Source organism: Lactuca serriola, chromosome 1, assembly GCF_051521515.1.
Source record: "Lactuca serriola cultivar US96UC23 chromosome 1, Lser_US96UC23_V15, whole genome shotgun sequence".
NCBI classification, from domain to species: Eukaryota; Viridiplantae; Streptophyta; class Magnoliopsida; order Asterales; family Asteraceae; genus Lactuca; species Lactuca serriola.
The window spans coordinates 148515572-148535226 of record NC_136408.1 but is presented as its reverse complement, the minus strand read 5'-3'; the positions used below and the strand labels follow the sequence as shown (position 1 = coordinate 148535226).

At 37.0% G+C, this 19655-nt stretch overlaps 2 protein-coding genes across 2 annotated transcripts; both read left to right on the top strand.

The window, feature by feature from the left end:
- Positions 1-3216: 3216 nt before the first annotated feature.
- Positions 3217-8521, top strand: LOC145099729 (putative disease resistance RPP13-like protein 1). Its single transcript, XM_079037251.1, has 3 exons — positions 3217-7146; positions 8082-8148; positions 8233-8521. Exon 1 carries the CDS (start codon positions 3335-3337, stop codon positions 7136-7138), a length of 3804 nt encoding a protein of 1267 aa, XP_078893377.1. The 5' UTR covers positions 3217-3334; the 3' UTR covers positions 7139-7146; positions 8082-8148; positions 8233-8521.
- Positions 8522-15446: 6925 nt separating this feature from the next.
- Positions 15447-19321, top strand: LOC145099722 (putative disease resistance RPP13-like protein 1). The gene has a single exon (XM_079037246.1). The coding sequence runs from the start codon at positions 15514-15516 to the stop codon at positions 19132-19134; it is 3621 nt and encodes a 1206-aa protein (XP_078893372.1). The 5' UTR covers positions 15447-15513; the 3' UTR covers positions 19135-19321.
- The last annotated feature ends 334 nt before the right edge of the window (positions 19322-19655 follow it).

Sequence of the window (19655 nt, the reverse complement as noted above, 5' to 3'; positions counted from 1 at the left end):
CCCAACGGAGTCCCCATTAATATATTATTTATAATACTTTTTTTTAAATGTAAAATTATACTATAAATAGTTATTTGTTTATCCAAAAAATAGTTTTTTTACACACACACACACACAAAAAAAAAAAAAAAAAAAAAAAAAAAAAAAAAAAAAAAAAACTTCTTTAGCCCAAAAAAACAGCCCAAACAGGGGTAGGGGCAGGGGAATGGGGGAATTTTGGGGGTGACCCCGTCCTATTTGACCTCGTTGACATCTCTAAGAGAAATTGAGACGGTGAGTTTTAAACTTTTAATATCTTTTCCTTTTATACGACTCGTTAGTTTTAAGGAAATTGGCTTGTAATTAGGCTTAACTAAGTTTATTTCATATTAAAGAACATGTGTTAGAGGGTGTACTCTCTCTCTCAATGGTTGGAGGGTGTACTCACCTTTCACTCCTTATCTTACATGTTCCACTTCAACGTCATTTCATTTTCCTCTCTCCTCACTCACTGACAGAGCTTGAACATATAATTTAGGGGGGGGGGGGAGTAAGAAAATCTAAAATTAACGTTATTACACAAAAAAAAAATCAACATTTAAACACCAAAATACCTAAAGTTACCGTTCTTACATATAAAAAAGAATGAATGGTTTTCATCTTTCCATAATTATAGCTATAAAAAACATCAAAATGTATGAACAATTCATTCACAATCAGCCAAATAACTTAAATTTCTGCAAAAGAAAACATATAACATTTTGTGAAATCCTAATTACTTGATTCTTAAATTCCAACAACAAGAAAATGGAGGAACAATTCATATTAATCAATAATCTTAGCTCATTTAGACAAACAACAAGCAATTGGACGAACAAACAGTAAACAGTCAACATTGAAATCACACACTTAAATGAATTACTTGACTTCCCATGTAAAGTTTTCATTGAATTACTTGACTTCCCATGTACAGTTTTCATTTTTTTCATATTAAAGCATTTTTTGGGTTGTTTGTATCAGGTCAATACATACCAAAAGTCCACAACTAGCAAACTTATGAGTTATGATTCAGCTTAACAAACAAAAAGAAAAGTAACATCCCCTCAATTCCAGAGATGCAAGTTTTGACTTTTTCAATTTTATAATTCTTGTTCATTGTGAACTCAATTTTACCATTAGAAATACTTCAAATTACAGAAATTGAGAATAAATTAATTAGGAAATTTATAATGATATTATACATCCAAGTACTAGTATTTAACTTTTGAAGAAAAGTGGGAATTTAGAAATATATAATTACAATTTAGAAAAGAAAGAAGATAAAAACTGAGGCAAGAAAAGTGAGAAGCATACTTAATTTTATGATTATTCTTTCATGAATAAGATTACAATTTTCTGTTGCCACCCGCGCCATGCTGTGCTACGTATGCTGGTGGAGGCGGGACGCCGGAGGGTCAATGGTGACCTGCGGTGGCGATTGTGGCGCCTGGCGTAAGGCTCTAAGGCATCCAACGATGCGACGACTACCAGCGAGCAATGAAGAATAGATTGTGGTTCGATCATTCGTTCTCGTAATCTCGTTCACGTCTTTCCGATTGGGCAGGAGGGGCCATAGCCCAATTTTCACAATTCTGGCCTTGTATTTAGAAAATTTTAACTTATTGGACTACTTCGAACCCAAAATTCAGGAGAGGGGGGAGACCCCTCCTGGCCCTATTTAAGTTAAATCCGTCCCTGTCCTCACTCTTCAAAACCTCGAAAATAGTCATATTTCATTTCCTTATTTTTTCAAATATATTTTATACAAATATTACTCTTTTTATAGAGAGCTAGAAACCATAAAGTTTTAATATACTTTTTATAATTTTTAAAGATATATTGTTTAACTAAATGTTATTAGAAGTGAAAAAGAAAAAAAAAAAAATATCACATTTTCTAACCATTAGCCAATTAGAGAAGGAGAGAGTGCGGAGAGAGGCTATCTTGTCCGGGAAACCCGTCACCTAAACCGCATCCATGATGTGGTGATCTTTAATATTGTTCTAGTCCAATCAGCAAACCACAAGCTGTCGTGTGCAGTTGCACCCACACCGTCCGACCATAACACATATTTTTTGTTTTATAAAATTGCCTTTCTTTTACTCCAAAACTAGTCGTGAGTTTTTTAATTTTTTTTTACAAATTCATTTTTGTAAGATTTCTTGTTGTTTCATTTTTTTATTCTGGAAACTGTTTTTTTACGTAAATTTGTTTTTCCAATAAAAGTTAGGTTTCACAATTTTTTGCACAAATTCTTCTTTTACATATTTTTTTTTATAGGAACAACACAGATACAAAACTTTAGTCACTAAAAACTCCCACCCACGGTTGGTATGACATTTTTGAACTTCAAGGAAAAGACTTTAAAGCCTACAATGACAATCATTGTTTTCATATGAAGGCTAGCTCTATTCATTGCAAAAGCAAGTAAAAAAAGAGGAAAATAGATGCTAAACTTCTGAAGATTATATGAGGATATTCTATAGGAGTGATTCTTTTCTTTTCTTGTAATATGGTTTCTTGGGTTGCAAAGCAAAGCATTTGGAGAACTTTTGTATTTGGGGGTTATGCTTTTCTTTACCATCACAAAATGTGAGGTATACAATATATTATAGTTTTTACGGAAACTTTATACTTTCCTTGAACAACTTTTGATATTCTAAACCCTAAACAAATTTTCGTCTTAAAACATATTTACAATAAGACTTGTAGAACATAGAAATGAATTTTAGAAAGCATGTTAAAAAAAAAATTGTGAAAAAAACTGTGAAAATGTTTTCTTTAAAAAATACATTATAAATTAATTTATGGAAAGATTAAAAAACTAGAAATTTATTTTTCAAAATAAAAATAAAACAAAACAGAAATATCACAAAAAACAAATTTGGAAAAAGAATTTAAAAATCAACACAAAATCAATAATAAAAAAAAAATTAATGGTAAATTTATTAAAAAAAAAAAAAAAGAATATAAATCTCGAAACATGCTATTGGTACAACGGATGCTATAGTAGGTACAATGGATACAAAGCTGATTATTTTTCTGGATATTAAACTAGAAAAAAGAAGAATTTTAAATACACTTAAAAATAAAACAGTGGATTGAGAATGTTTTGAACAATACGTCCACGTCAGCGCCGATATACATTTTTTTCAAATATTTTTCTCCCTTTTCATCTGAAAAAGCAAAATTATAAATACCTAAGTTTTCACATACTCACTCTACCCTTTTGCCTTTCATCTGTAAATTAATTTCCATCCCATTGATATCAAAACTCTCATTAAAGCGACGATCTTTCCCTTTTTTCCAAAACTCAATGGCTGAAATAGTTGTTAGCGCCGTCATCACAGTGCTGTGTGAGAAGCTGATCTCTGGTGACTTGATGAAGCTCGCTCGATCAGAAAGGATCGATTCTCAGCTGAACAAATGGAAGAACACCTTGCCCATGATCCAAGCCGTGCTTGCTGATGCAACCCAGAAGCAGATTAAAGAGAGAGCTGTTCAATTGTGGGTGAACGATCTTCAGGATTTGGCATACGACATTGACGATGTACTCGATGATTTGGCCACCGAAGCTCTGCGACGCAAGTTGAACCAAGAAGCTCATGCCACCACTAGCATCAGTAAGGTATTGAAGTTTTTCCCAAATTGCTGTTCTAAATTCACTCCTCGTAACATTCTGTATGGTCGGAAGATGAGTTCAAAGCTAGATGAGATCACCACCAAATTGCGTGGTCTTGTTGACCAGAAAAATGACCTGGGTTTGAATGTGACTAAGGAAAGGTCAACTCTAGAGAGACGGCTTGAGGAAAATTCACTGGTTGATGAGTCCAAAATCATGGGTCGGGAAGGGGATAAAGTGACATTACTGGGTAAGTTGTTAGGTTGTGATGAAAATGTGAGCGTAGTGTCGATAGTTGGAATGGGTGGGATAGGAAAAACCACTCTTGCCAAACTTTTATACAACGATGAGAAAGTGAAGGATCACTTTGAGGTTAGAGCTTGGGTTTGTGTTTCTGAAGAGTTGGATGTATTTAACATTAGCAAGGCTATTTTTCAAGCAGTAACTGGGAAAAACGAAGATTTTGCTAATCTTAATCTGCTTCATGTGGCCCTCAAAGAAGAACTTTCAAAGAAGAGGTTCCTACTCGTTCTAGACGATGTCTGGAACGAAGACCACAAAAAGTGGGAACTCCTCCAAAGCCCTCTTCTTGCAGGGGCACCTGGAAGCAGAGTTATTGTCACAACCAGGAGTACCAGGGTTGCATCGGTGATGGACTCACAAGAAACTTACCCTCTGGACGTTTTGTCAAATGAAGATGCTTTATCATTATTTGCTCAACAAACGTTAGGTGAAAAAAGCTTTGATAAACATCCAACATTTAAGTTGCTTGGTGAAGGTATGGTTCAAAAATGTGGTAGATTGCCTTTGGCTTTGAAAGCACTTGGGAGGATCTTGAAGGGAAACAGGAATGGTGATAAATGGGAGGAGTTGTTGAAAAGTGAGATATGGGATATAGAGGATGGAAGTGATATTCTTCCGGCTCTAAGATTAAGCTACTATCACCTCCCTCCACATCTGAAGCAGTTGTTTGCATACTGCTCCTTAATTCCCAAAGACTATGTGTTTGGCAAGAATGAATTAGTCCTATTGTGGATGGCAGAAGGATTTTTGTCCCAATCAAAAGGAAACAAGTCAATGGAGTGTTTAGGTCATGAGTATTTTGAAGAGCTAGAGTCAAGGTCCTTTTTTCAACATTCAACGGACGATGAATTAGGATACACAATGCATGACCTGATGAATGACTTGGCCACAAGTGTTGCAGGAGAGTTTTCCTTTAGATTGGATGGTGAGGTTGATGTATCTGCCATGAGTGAAACTTTTGATAAGTTTCTTCACTTCTCACTTATAGGTTCAGGATCTAGATCATTTAGAAAGCTCAAGGAATTACAAAGAGCTAAACGTTTGCGAACTGTCTTACTAATCTCAGTACCTTGGGAAATTGGTAGCTTATTGGACGAATTACTTCCTGAACTACAGTTCCTGAGGGTGCTAAGTGTCGTGGGCTTGAATCCCAGTGATTACCTATGGCAAGAAGATATTCTTTCAATCAGAAAGATCCCACAATCCATTGGTAGTCTCAAGCATCTACGGTATGTTAATTTTTCGAATACTAAAATCACAAGTTTACCGGAACAAGTGAGTGACCTTTATAATCTACAGAGTTTGTTGGTTCAGGATTGTTCTGAGTTATCCAGCTTGCCAAAAAGTTTTGCAAAGTTAATAAACCTTCGACATTTTGGAATAGATAATACTCCACAGGTGATCAAGTTGCCCTTAGGAATTGGTGGCTTGACGAGTCTACAAACTCTATCCAAGGTCATGATTGAAGAAGCCAACGGGTTCAAAATATCAGATCTTAAAGAACTATCGGATCTTCAAGGTCGGCTTTCCATTATTGGGCTTGAGAAAGTGATGGATCCAATAGAAGCAAAGGATGCCAACTTACATCAAAAGAAGGGTCTTGAAGTTTTGGAGATGAAATGGAGTGATAATGTGTTAGATGATTCTCGGGATGAGACGATTGAATATGAAGTACTTGAAGAACTAAGGCCTCCTCCTAAGTTAAAAATCCTCAAGATTTTGAATAACAAGGGAACGAGATTTCCTAGTTGGGTCGGGGATCCCTCGTTTGATCAGTTAACAGAGCTTACGTTACATGGTTGTAGAAGTACAGAGTTACCAACACTTGGATGTTTAGGGTCTCTTAAGAAATTGGTTGTTGAAAGCATGAGTGAGGTGAATAGTGTGGGTTTTGAGTTTCTTGCACCTGTAAGTTCTTTTATTGGTATTGGATTTCCATCGCTTGAAGTTCTGCAATTCAGTCATATGGAAGGTTGGAAGAGATGGTCGATTAATAATGGCAATGAACATGGAACTCCTAGTTCTTTTCCTCGTCTTCATGAGATCTCTATTAGATATTGTCCAGAACTAGCTGAGGTGTCAATCGGATTGATACCTTCACTTCGGGTTTTATATATTCAAGAATGTTCCGATGTAGTGTTAAGAAGCATGGTTGGTTTGTCCTCATCACTTGTTAACTTGAATATTTGTAATGTTAAAGGACTTACTCTACTACATGGAGAATATTTAATGCATTTCGGGTCACTTGAACGTCTAGATATCATCAATTGTGATGAATTGAGATACTTGTGGGAACAAGAATCAGAGGCATGCAAGAGTCTTGTGAGTTTACAGAAGTTGGAAGTATGGAATTGTAAAAACTTGGTTTTATCAGCTGAGAAAGAGGCTAATATTGGGATCAGCATGGAATCACTTAAAGAGGTTGATTTTGGGAAGAACATGAAATCTCTTAAACAAGTGAATTTCAATAATTGTGACTCGCTGGAGAGTTACAATTGTCCAAATAGTGTTGAGAGGTTGGAAATAACTACTTGTAATTCAATGACATCCTTGACCTTCTCAGCAGTGCAGGAGCACCCATCCACTCTCACTGAATCGATAGTCAGTGATTGTGATAACATACAGTTACAGCTCAAACCCATTCCCATTCCAGTCAAAGATTTCCGTTTTCTCTGTCTGTCTCGCCTAACATATCTTAAGATCAATAATTGCAAGAATCTAAAGTCAATCCCTTCTGAGCATTTTCAAAGTCTCACATCTTTGGAAGACATGTGGATATATGAGTGTCCAAGTATGGACTACTCCTTTCCTTGTGGGGTGTGGCCTCCTAATTTAAGACAACTAAGGATAGGCGCCTTAAATAAGCCCATGTCAGAGTGGGGCCTGCAGAATTTTCCAACCTCACTAGTCCAACTAGAGTTATATGGCAGAGACTCAGGAGTGGTTTCATTTGCAGTGGCAGACGATGTGAGGAATACTACTACTACTCCATCATCATCATCATCATCATCATCTTTTCTTCTTCCACCATCTCTGGTTTCTTTAGAGCTCCATGATTTTGTGGATGTGGAATCATTTTCAGAGGTCTTACAACACCTCCCCTGCCTTAACAAACTTTATATTATGAATTGCCCAAAGCTTGGAGATCTTAACACCATTTACAACCCATCAAATGTGACAATATATGTGTGGTAGTAGAAAAGGTATGCATGTCATCTCCTTGCCCATCATTGATCTGTTACATAAGTATTAGGAATATCAATTTTGAGACTTGTTTGTTTCGTTGGTTGAGAAGATTATTTTAAATATTTAACCAAAAATCAAAACATATACTAAAAGAAGAAGAAAAAAAACTGCAAGTGCAGTAGCAATGAATAGCTTTTCATTTGCTTTTCAGAACTTTTACCATTAAGTTGCTATGTTTCCATGTGAGGAAGAACTTAATGAATACTTGTATCTTACTGTTATATAGGTTACAAATGTGTTATTTTTACCTGCATTGTGTTACAAAATCTTTGTGTTTCCTTTTTTTATTTTCATATTTTTGTTTTCATTGATATCAGCTTCCAATAACCTTGTCCATTGTTGAAAGAAAAACTAGTAAACATAACAAGACTGCACAATTTGCACTCCATCCACAAACTTTGACATTTTAGGTCAAAACCTATTGTCATTAAGATCTTGACTTTGATAATTTTTGTACAAATTTGGCACTGTCTTAAATTCCTTTGTAGTATTTGGTATACGACTTCACATTTTCTTACAAATTTGTATCAATTGTCAGGTTAGTATTAGTCCATTTTACATTAGAATTTATTCTGTTAATGTAAAAAATACGGTCAAACTTTGTATAGAATGACTAATTGTGTTTTTTTTTTTTTTTTTTTTTTTTTTTTTTTTTTTTTTTTTTTTTTTTGTGATTATCATTTTCTTATTTCTGGTAATTAGTAACATAAGGATGATGCAAGTACTATATATTCTAAACTTTTCTAGAAATATATTCCCCAACTTCTTTGCTCTTGTTAGTGATTACTAGAAGAGATTGTTAATGAAATCATTAAAACAATATCCAATTTTATGCCATCTTTGCATGTTTCTACTAATGACTTTTATTCTTGATCACTCAATTTTTCAACAGGTGAAACATGGAGCAGGGCAATTATATGCTTAATATGCATGAGGAGATTATTACACGGTTGCAGAAGGTGATCCTATTGTAAATACGAAATACATTTTCTAAATCTGGGATAATTAGTGATGGATCTAACCATGTATTGGTTCGTTGACAGTGCTTGGATGCATAGGCGCTTCCATCAAAGACTGGGGTGTGAGTTTAAGTGTGGTTAGGCTGGTGGGGTCCCACTACGAGCTAGTAGCATTGGTTCTGGGTCTCGGATACAAAAACTTGACTACCAAGGGTGTTGGGGTTTTCAAAAATGGTTGTAAATTTGAATGATTTTGTTGCAAAAAAAAAAAAAAAAAAAAACTGAATGATCCACAAAACTGAACAACCTATGAGACTTTTTTTATAATTTGTCCTAAAAATTATAAATTTATTATAAGACTTGTTTACAAATTGGTGATATGATTTAGCTCATGAAAATTAAACTACAATTAACATGAAGTTTATACTTACTCTGTCTATATTATTAAAAACTCTTAGCACTCATGCTTAAGTTTTGTATTGTTATGAACCTTTTTTTTTTATTAATTTGCCGAAAAAACATGTATCTCTATAGTAAGCTCTTAATGTTTTTTTTTTTATTTTTATAGTAAGCCTTGAGGTTTTAAAGTCCATTTTCCCATGTTAAAAAAGATCATTTGAAAAAAAATATATATGATTACCTTTGTCATGTCATTAACGAGATAGTCAACATGGATGAACATTTGTGAAGAATTTCTTTTTCTATATATATTTTTTGTATTTTATTTATTTTGAAATTAGAATGGTCCACCCTATCAAGGATATAGATAATGCATCAGATCCACAGCAGCCCAATGCATATGCATCAGGTCCACAGCTGCCCAATGCATCATCATAGCCCATCACAATATACTCACGTTTATAATGTATCTACTTATTCAATTGTATAAGTCAATAGATCCAAAAATATCTCCTGTAGAATAGCTTGTAATCTATTGTAATTGAGACTATATATAGTGTGTTAACAGTGGAATACAAATCAGGTCTTTCGATCATATTCTTCCTTTATCTCTTTATGGTATCAGAGCTACAATAGATCCTACGAGTTCTTCACACCCACTTGATCCAATTCATCTTCAATTCTTGGTCACACACAATCAACATGTCTAGCATCATTGAAGTCACAACCCATACGCACTTTCCAATAAAACTTACAGCCAACAACTTTCCAGTTTGGAGGAAGCAAGTAGTAGCAACTCTCACTGGACTAGGGCTCGAAGGTTACGTTGATGGATCCACAGAAGTTCCGACCAAAACCCTAGCCGCCGACAGCACATCCAAACCAAACCCAGCATACATGAGCTGGTATCGTCAGGACCAAATTATTCTCGGTGCCCTATTAGGAACCTGTACTGAAACAATCCAACCGATTGTCTCCTCAGCCAACACAGCTTATGAAGCTTTTCAGCGTCTGACAGGTAGCTATGCAAGTGTCTCCAGGTCTCGTATCATCTCCTTAAAATCAAGATTAGCCAACAATCCCAAAGGTACACGCTCTATCACTGAGTTTCTCCATGACATGAAGAATATTGCTGATGATCTAGCTCTAGCTCAAAGCCCTGTTGATGAAGAAGACCTAGTAGTCCACGTACTAGGACAACTAGGAGATGACTACACTCACATTGCCTCTGCTTTAAAAATTCGTGACACCCCTATCACGTTCCCTGAACTTTTTGATAAGCTTCTTGATCATGAGCGATCACTCAAAACAACTCAGCCTACACCAATTATTGCCACTGTCAATAACACCCTGAAATACTTAAATCGCCACCCATTAAAAACAAACCAGGAAAATCGCCATCAGCCACGACTCACCAACAACAATAACACCACTGGCAACAGGAATTTCCGTTCCCATGGTTCTAATCATGGAGGTAATAACAACTACCAGAGAGGTAATAGAAATAACAGTTTTTGTCAATTTTGTAGTATACCAGGGCACGAAACTAAGGATTGCAGGAAGCTCTCTCGGTTCCTAAGAGAAAACAACATCAGCATATCCATGTCTTCTCCTAGTCCCACGGTGAACACTACAACTGCTGTATCTACATCAACCACGCCACCTTGGATGCTTGATACCGGAGCCTCTCATCATGTTGCATCAAATCCTGGTTCCTTCCATACCCTATCAGAATACGGAGGCCCTGATGAGATCGTGCTAGGAAATGGTAAAGGACTATCCATATCTCACACTGGTCATTCTATTCTTCCTACCTCTTCCCGCCCTCTGAACTTGCATAATGTTCTCTATGTTCCTCAGTTGCGTAATAATCTCATATCTGTTGCCAAACTCTACAAATCTAACAAAGTTTCTGTTGAATTTTTCCCTTCTTTTTTCCTTATCAAGGACCTATGCACGGGCACCATCCTCATGCAGGGAGTGAACATCAATGATGTCTACTATGCAGCCATTTGCTCTCTTCGTAATCTTCCAAGCATCAACTCCACTGTCTCCTCCAAGTGCACCACCAACTCTTGGCATCACAAGCTTGGTCACCCTTCCATCAAGATTTTTAAATTTCTGTCAAGTCGTTTAGGTCTCTCCTGTAATAAAAATTCGACTGTTTCTTTTCATTGTGAGTCATGTTCTATTAATAAAAGCCATAAGTTACCATTTGGTTCCAACTCCTTTACAGCCACAAAACCATTGCAATTAGTATACTCGGATGTATGGGGCCCGGTCCAAACCTCAAATGATGATTACAAATACTACGTCACCTTTATTGATTACTATTCTCGGTATATCTGGCTATACCCCATGAAACGAAAATCCGATGTGTCTGTTTTATTCCCTCAATTCCATACTCTAGTCGAAAAATACTATAACACTTCCCTCATCTCTCTTTTCACTGACAATGGCGGTGAATTCATCAAACTTACCTCCTATCTCCAACAACATGGCATCACACACTTCACCACCCCACATCATACTCCCGAGCAAAATGGAATTGCTGAACGTCGCCATCGACATATTGTTGAAACCGGCTTATCTCTACTACATCATGCCAATCTTCCCCTTACTTTTTGGACCCATGCTTTTCAAACTGCCGTACATCTCATTAATCGCCTTCCCACACCAATCCTTCAGTATCAATCTCCATATGAAAAACTCCACAATACACCACCAGCCTATCATAAACTCAAGCCATTTGGTTGCCTTTGTTACCCATGGCTTAGACCATACTCTCTCACCAAACTTCATCCAAGATCCGCCAAGTGCATCTTTATTGGTAATTCCTCATCGAAATCAGCATACAAGTGTTATGACCCCACATCCCACAAACTATATCATTCCCGCCATGTTGAATTTATCGAACACATTTATCCCTTTCAGATTGAACAATCTACCTCATTACCCTCAGTTGATGCTCTCTGTTCCCCCATAACCTCACCACCAGATATCACAGCTAGTACATCCTCATCTCCTTGTTGTCCCACTCACACGGTCACTCATTCTATCCCTATACACACTCATCCAACTCCATCGAGCTCTACCACAAATGCCACCTCCTTACCACAAAATAATCTTCCATCACCTCAAAATATTCCACCATCACCACCACATATTCCGCTCTCACCTCAACCCAATCTGTCTCCCCCTCCCTCACCTCAACATAATGCACCGGATCCACAATCACCACCTCAACCACCCTCTCCTCTCCAACCACATCCACCATCTCCTCCTCCTACCCATCGGATCAGGAAACCAAATTCAAAATATTTCAACAACAACCTTATCAATACCACAACCATTCATCCAATCCCTCCTACACTTGAACCATCTACTCATATCCAAGCCCTGAAGGAACCCAAATGGCGAAATGCAATGGACTCAGAATTCAATGCTCTCTTACAAAATCAAACGTGGGATCTTGTTCCCTTATCCACTCAAAAACCTATTGGTTGTAAATGGGTCTTCCGCATTAAGCGAAATCCGGATGGCACTATCTCTAAATACAAAGCCCGTCTAGTTGCAAAAGGATTTCATCAACAATATGGCAAAGACTACTTTGATACTTTCAGTCCCGTTACAAAACCCGTCACCATTCGTACTATTCTCTCCATAGCTCTTTCAAACAATTGGCCCTTACGACAACTTGATGTCAACAATGCATTCCTTCATGGTACTCTTCATGAGGAAGTTTTCATGTCTCAACCACCTGGATACATTCATCCTCAATACCCAAACCACATCTGTAAACTCAAAAAATCCATCTATGGTCTAAAAGAGGCTCCTAGAGCCTGGTACATTGAGCTCACCACCTTTCTCATCCAGTTCGGCTTTAGAAAATCCTTAGCCGATGCCTCATTGTTCATCTACAAACATCAACTTATCACTTGCTACTTCATGGTCTATGTTGATGATATTGTCATAACAGGCAATGACACCTCCTTTCTCACTCACGCCATCAACTCCTTGAGTAACAAATTTTCTCTCAAGGATCTGGGTATGCTCCATCACTTTCTAGGTGTTGAGGTAATTCCCACACCCACCGGTCTTTTCCTTTCCCAACATCGATATATCCAGGACATTCTAACTCAATTCCACATGGAAGGAGCCAAAGATGTCACCACTCCACTTAGTTCTACTGAACCTTTATCTCTCACTGATCAATCTCCCACAGTTGATGCCACACCTTATCGCAAACTTGTTGGTAGTCTTCAATACCTTGCCTTTACTCGTCCAGATATCTCCTTTGCAATAAACAAACTCTCTCAATTCATGCATGCTCCTCGCCAAACTCATTGGCAAGCTCTCAAACGTGTCCTTCGCTATCTCAAAGGTACAATACATCATGGTCTAGTTCTTAACCGTAATTCCTCGCTCACACTCTCGGCGTTTTCTGATTCTGATTAGGGCGGAGTACATAGTGTCGGACGCTCAACTACAGCCTACTTGCTCTACCTTGGCACCAACATTGTGTCATGGAGATCCACTCGTCAGAAAACAGTCTCTCGCTCCTCCACGGAGGCTGAATATAAGGCCTTAGCAAATGCATCAGCAGAAATCACTTGGCTCAAGAACTTACTTCTCAAACTTGGTGTCCCTCCTATCACTACTCCTACACTTTTTTGTGACAATACGGGGGCGACATATCTGTGTGCAAATCCAGTTTACCACTCACGTATGAAGCACATAGCCTTGGATTATCATTTTGTTCGGGAACAAATTGCATCTGGCTCCTTAAAAGTTCTCCATGTTCACTCTCAAGATCAATTGGCTGACATGTTAACCAAACCTCTCTCACGAGCACCCTTCTTGAAGCACAGATCCAAGATTGGAGTCTCCGATGGATCCTCCATCTTGCGGGGGCGTATCAAGGATATAGATAATGCATCAGATCCACAGCAGCCCAATGCATATGCATCAGGTCCACAGCAGCCCAATGCATCATCATAGCCCATCACAATATACTCACGTTTATAATGTATCTACTTATTCAATTGTATAAGTCAATAGATCCAAAAATATATCCTGTAGAATAGCTTGTAATCTGTTGTAATTGAGACTATATATAGTGTGTTAACAGTGGAATACAAATCATGTCTTTCGATCATATTCTTCCTTTATCTCTTTACACCCTACCTCCTAACCCCATCGTATCTCTTTCATCTTCAACCCTATATCATATAGCGGCCTTGGCTTCATATTCTTGTTAAACATGGCAAGAATATATCCATAAATTTAACTTTTTGTGAACAAAGATAATGAATTACCCACAAACATGGCTACAACACTCATTCCCATTTTTGCTTCAGAAACTCAATTCCACGTGCAGTTCAAACTGTTATCACCGTTATTAATATCATCTTCAAGGCATTCTCTATTGATCGTGAGTTGCAGATTATATATGTAATTTGGTATTTTTCCCATAATTGATCTCTTTCATTAAACATAATTATATACACAAACATCATACAAGAATAGGCCAAATACAGTGGATTGAAAATCGAGAGAGAGAGAGAGAGAGAGAGAGAGAGAGAGAGAGAGAGAGAGAGAGAGACCCTCTTTTATTTATAAATATAAAAATTATTAAATAAGTATTAAACCTTAGAAAAAAAATGCACCAAGGTCATAACAATAAAATAAAATAAAATTAAAATTGATGTTTAGATTAAACTTTAGAAAAAAAATACAAACCACGGGAACATTTTTGCAGTTTTGTCATTCGAAAATTTAACATGCGATGTCTTCTCAAGAACAAGAGTAGTAGCTACTTCATTTTCATTCTTATAACACAACCTAACCCAACCCTAAAACCTCCCCTTGACTGCCATTGCGATCGAACAAGAGAGAAGGTTAATAGGGAAAGCCCAAAAATGATGAAATCGGGATAGAGAGAGGACGTCGGGAAGGAAAGAAGTGATGTCGGAAAATGGTGGTGGCTAGTCGGAAATTGATCGTTGGAATCTTTGACGAGAGAAGGGAGGAGGAGGTGGTGATTTTGCTTGACATCCTTGGTCGGTAACTATTTCTTCATCTACATTTTTTTTCTTTTCTCATTAAAGCACCAAACACCACCACCACAAACCACTGTCGTCGCCAGTGGTGGTGGCTGTCGGAGGACCACCGTGGCACCACCTTGTTATGAAGAACACAAAGGAAAATGATTATATATATATATATATATATATATATATATATATATATATATATATATATATATATATATATATATATATAGTTAAGATCAAATAAGAAGGAAATTTTTTGTAGGAATGTAAGAAGTTTTTTTTCTACATATTTTTTTCGCGAACAAACAAAATGAATCATTATATGATTCATTTGTAAGATGATTCACAAGAAAAAATTCTCAAAAAAAACATTTCGATGATTCATTTATATAATGATTTTGTTGTTATTCACTAAAATTGTTCATAAAAGTTAATTTTTTCTTAATTTACTTAAAAATGAATCATAAAGATGTTTTTTTGAGAATTTTTTCTTGTGAATTATCTTACAAATGAATCATCTAGTGATTCATTTTTTTTGTTCGTTAAAAAAATATGTAGAAAAAAAACTTCTTATCTTCCTACAAAAAAAAATTCTTACCGGATCTATATATATATATATATATATATATATATATATATATATATATATATATATATATATATATATATTCTGTTTAAGTTGACGGTCAGGAAGCCATGGAAGGATCAAAATTACAAATCAGTTCCTTTTTGGACAAAAACCGACAAGAATCTAAACATAAGGACCAAATCTGTAATTGAGGCACACTATAAATATATAAGTCAGCTTTGCAGTTTACTCGGTCACCCTTGCTTCGACAAAATTTCACCTTTTGAAATCAAAACCTTCAGCAAAGAAACGATATTTCCTTTTTCCTAATTCCAAATTCGAATGGCTGAAATCGCTGTAACTGCCGTCATCACTGTGCTGTGTGAGAAGCTGCTCTCTGGTGACCTGATGAAGCTGGCTCGATCAGAAGAGATCGATTCTCAGCTGAACAAATGGAAGAAAACCTTACCCCTGATCCAAGCCGTGCTTGGTGATGCAAGCCAGAAACACATAACAGACAGAGCTGTTCGATTGTGGGTGAACGATCTCCAGGAATTGGCTTACGACATAGACGATGTACTTGATGATCTGGCCACGGAGGCTCTGCGACGCAAGTTGAATCAAGAAGCTCATGCCAGCACCAGCACCAGTACTGGTAAGGTATTGAAATTCTTCCCAAATTGTTGTACAAATTTCACTCCTCGCAACTTCATGTATGGTCGGAAGATGAGTTCAAAGCTAGATGAGATCACTGCCAAATTGCGTGATCTTGTTGACCATAAAAATGACTTGGGTTTGAATGTAAATGTTGAAAGGTCAAATATAAGAGAGAGACAGTTGGAGCAAACTTCACTGGTTGATGAGTCCAAAATCATGGGTCGGGAAGGGGATAAAGAGGCCTTGATGGGGAAATTGTTGGGAAATGAAGGATGTGACCAGAATGTGAGCATAGTGTCGATAGTTGGAATGGGTGGGATAGGCAAAACCACTCTTGCGAAACTCTTATACAACGAGGAGAAAGTGAAGGATCACTTTGAACTCATGGCATGGGTTTGTGTTTCTGAAGAGTTTGATGTATTTAACATTAGCAAGGCAATCTTCCAAGCAGTAACTGGTAAAAACGAAGACTTTGCTAATCTCAATCTGCTTCACGTTGCCTTCAAAGAAAAACTTTCAAAGAAGAGGTTCTTACTTGTTCTAGACGATGTGTGGAACGAAGACCACAGTAAGTGGGAACTTCTTCAAAGCCCTCTTCTTGTAGGGGCACCTGGAAGTAAAGTTATTGTCACAACAAGGAGCACCAAGGTTGCATTGGTGATGGACTCGGAACTATCTTATGGTCTAGACGTTTTGTCAAGTGAAGATGCACTGTCATTATTTGCTCAACACGCTTTAGGTGAAAAAAACTTTGACAAACATCCAACACTTAAGTTGCTTGGTGAAGGTATTGTAAAAAAATGTGGTAGATTACCATTGGCTTTGAAAGCACTTGGGAGGGTTTTGAAGACTGATAGAAATAGTGATGAATGGGAGAAATTGTTGAAGAGTGAGGTATGGAATATAAAGGATGCAAGAGGGATTCTTCCGGCTCTTAAACTAAGCTACTATCATCTTCCTCCACATTTGAAACTGTTGTTTGCATACTCCTCCTTGTTTCCCAAGGACTATGTATTTGTCAAGAATAAATTAGTCCTGCTTTGGATGGGAGAAGGATTTTTGTCCCAATCAAAGTCAATGGAGAGTTTAGGTCATCAGTATTTTGAAGAGCTACAGTCAAGGTCCTTTTTTCAACATTCAACGAATGATGAGTTACTTTATACAATGCATGACCTGATAAACGACTTGGCCACAAGTGTTGCAGGAGAGTTTTTCTGTAGATTGGATGGTGAGATGAATGTATCCGACAGGAATGAAAATTTTGAGAAGTTCCGTCACTTTTCACTAATAGGTCCACAATTTGGATCATATGGAAATTTTAATGAATTACAAAGAGCTAAACGCTTGCGAACGTTCTTACCATTGCCAGGTGGTTGGTTAGACAGTGGTCATGTTGAATTACTTCACAAACTACAGTTCCTAAGGGTGCTAAGACTAACTAGAATCACAGAGGTGCCACAATCGATTGGTAGTCTCAAGCATCTTCGGTATCTTAATTTTTCTTATAGTGGAATCAGATGTTTGCCAGAACAAGTGGGTGACCTGTATAATCTACAGAGCTTATTGCTTCAAAATTGTTTTATGTTATCTAGCTTACCAGTAAGTTTTGCAAAGTTAATAAACCTACGACATCTTGACATAAGTGATACTCCGAAATTGAACAAGATGCCCTTAGGTATTGGTGGGTTGACAAGTCTACAAACTCTACCCAAGGTCACTGTTAAAGAAGCTAACGGGTTCAAAATATCTGATCTTAAGGAATTATCGGATCTTCAAGGCCGGCTTTCCATTATTGGGCTGGAGAAAGTGATAGATCCAATACAAGCAAAGGATGCCAAGTTATATCAAAAGAAGGGTCTTGAAGTTTTGGAGATGGAATGGAGTGATAATGTGTTAGATGATTCTCGGGATGAGACGATTGAATATGAAGTACTTGAAGAACTAAGGCCTCCTCCTAAGTTAAAAATCCTCAAGATTTTGAATAACAAAGGAACAAGATTTCCTAGTTGGGTCGGGGATCCCACGTTTGATCACTTAACAGAGCTTACGTTATCTGGGTGTAGAAGTACATATTTAAGAGTTGGACATCTGAGGTCTCTTAAGAAATTGGTTGTTGAAAGCATGAATGAGGTGAAGACTGTGGGTTTTGAATTACTTGCACCTACCAATTCAAATCTTGGGATTGCATTTCCATCACTTGAAGTTCTGAAGTTTTATGATATGCAAGGTTGGCAGAGATGGTCAATTAATAGTGGCAATGAACATGGAACTCCTAGTTCTTTTCCTCGTCTTCATGAGATCTCTTTAATAAGTTGTCCACAACTATCTCAAGTGTCAATCGGATTGATACCTTCACTTCGGTTTTTACATATAGAAGAATGTTCCGAAGCGGTGTTAAGAAACATGGTTGGTTTGTCCTCGTCACTTGTGGAACTAAAAATGGTGAATGTTATAGGATTTACTCAACTACATGGAGAAGATTTAATGCATCTTGGGGAAGTTAAACATCTATTTATTTATAGATGTGACGAATTGAGATACTTGTGGGAACAAGAATCCGAAGCATGCAAAAGTCTCTTGAGTTTACAGATCTTGGAAGTACGAGATTGTAAAAAGTTAGTTTCATCAACCGAGAACGAGGTTAATTTTGGGGTTAGAATGGGATCTCTTAAACAAGTGTTGTTTATTAACTGTGGCAAACTAGAGAATTACAATTGTCCAAATAGTGTTGGGAATTTAGTGATCAGGGATTGTGATTCACTGACATCTTTGACCTTCTCAGCAGTGCATGAGCACCTGTTTGGCCTTACATCTCTTGACATCCGTAATTGCAAGAATCTAAAGTCATTTCCTCATGAGTATTTTCAAAGTCTCACATCTTTGGAAGAACTGGAGATACATGATTGTCCAAGTATTGATTACTCCTTTCCTTGTGGTTTGTGGCCTCCTAATTTACGCAAACTAACGATAGGATGCTTAAAAAAGCCAATGTCAGAGTGGGGCCCGCAGAATTTTCCAGCCACATTACTTGAACTATACTTGCATGGAAAAAATTCAGAAGTGGTTTCATTTGCAGTGGCAGAAGATGTGAAGAATACTATTACTACTCCATCATCATCATCATCTTTTCTTCTTCCACCATCTCTTGTTTCTCTAACACTTTGGAAGTTTACGGATGTGGAATCATTTTCAGAGGTCTTACAACACCTCCGGTGCCTTAAAAGACTTGATATTTTGTCATGCCCTAAGATTACAGATCTTAACACAACTTTCGACCAATCAAATTTGACAATAAGAGTGGTTTAGCAGAAAAGTAGGCCATCTCCTTTTTGATCACCCTATAATAAACATCACAAATTCTTTTTTTACTTTTGCCCAAATGTAATATTCCTTGTTAAGTAGAGTTTCAGCGTCTGAGTTTTTTGCTTTTTCAATACTTGTCCCAAAATATTATTAGCATTAATTTGAGACTTGTTGATTTGTTTGTTGATAAGATATTAAGATTATTGTTGTAAATACTTTTGCCTAAGTGCAGCAGCTGAATAGCTTTTCGGTTTTTTGAATTAATTTGCTTTTTCTTTTAATCAACAGCAGCGATTTTATAAACTAAAAGCCAGCAGGAAGCTGGAAAGAAATACAATGTAGAAAAAATAAAACTATAGTTACAAACAAAAAGCAACAGCCCTATATTTTGATCTACCACGCCAAAAGACACAAATTTCTAATAAAAATAAGCAAAACACAACTCATTACTCAAAAAGAAAAACACACACTAGATTAGCCCCATACCCGATCTTTTATTTGTGGGCCTTGGAAGAAGTACCAGA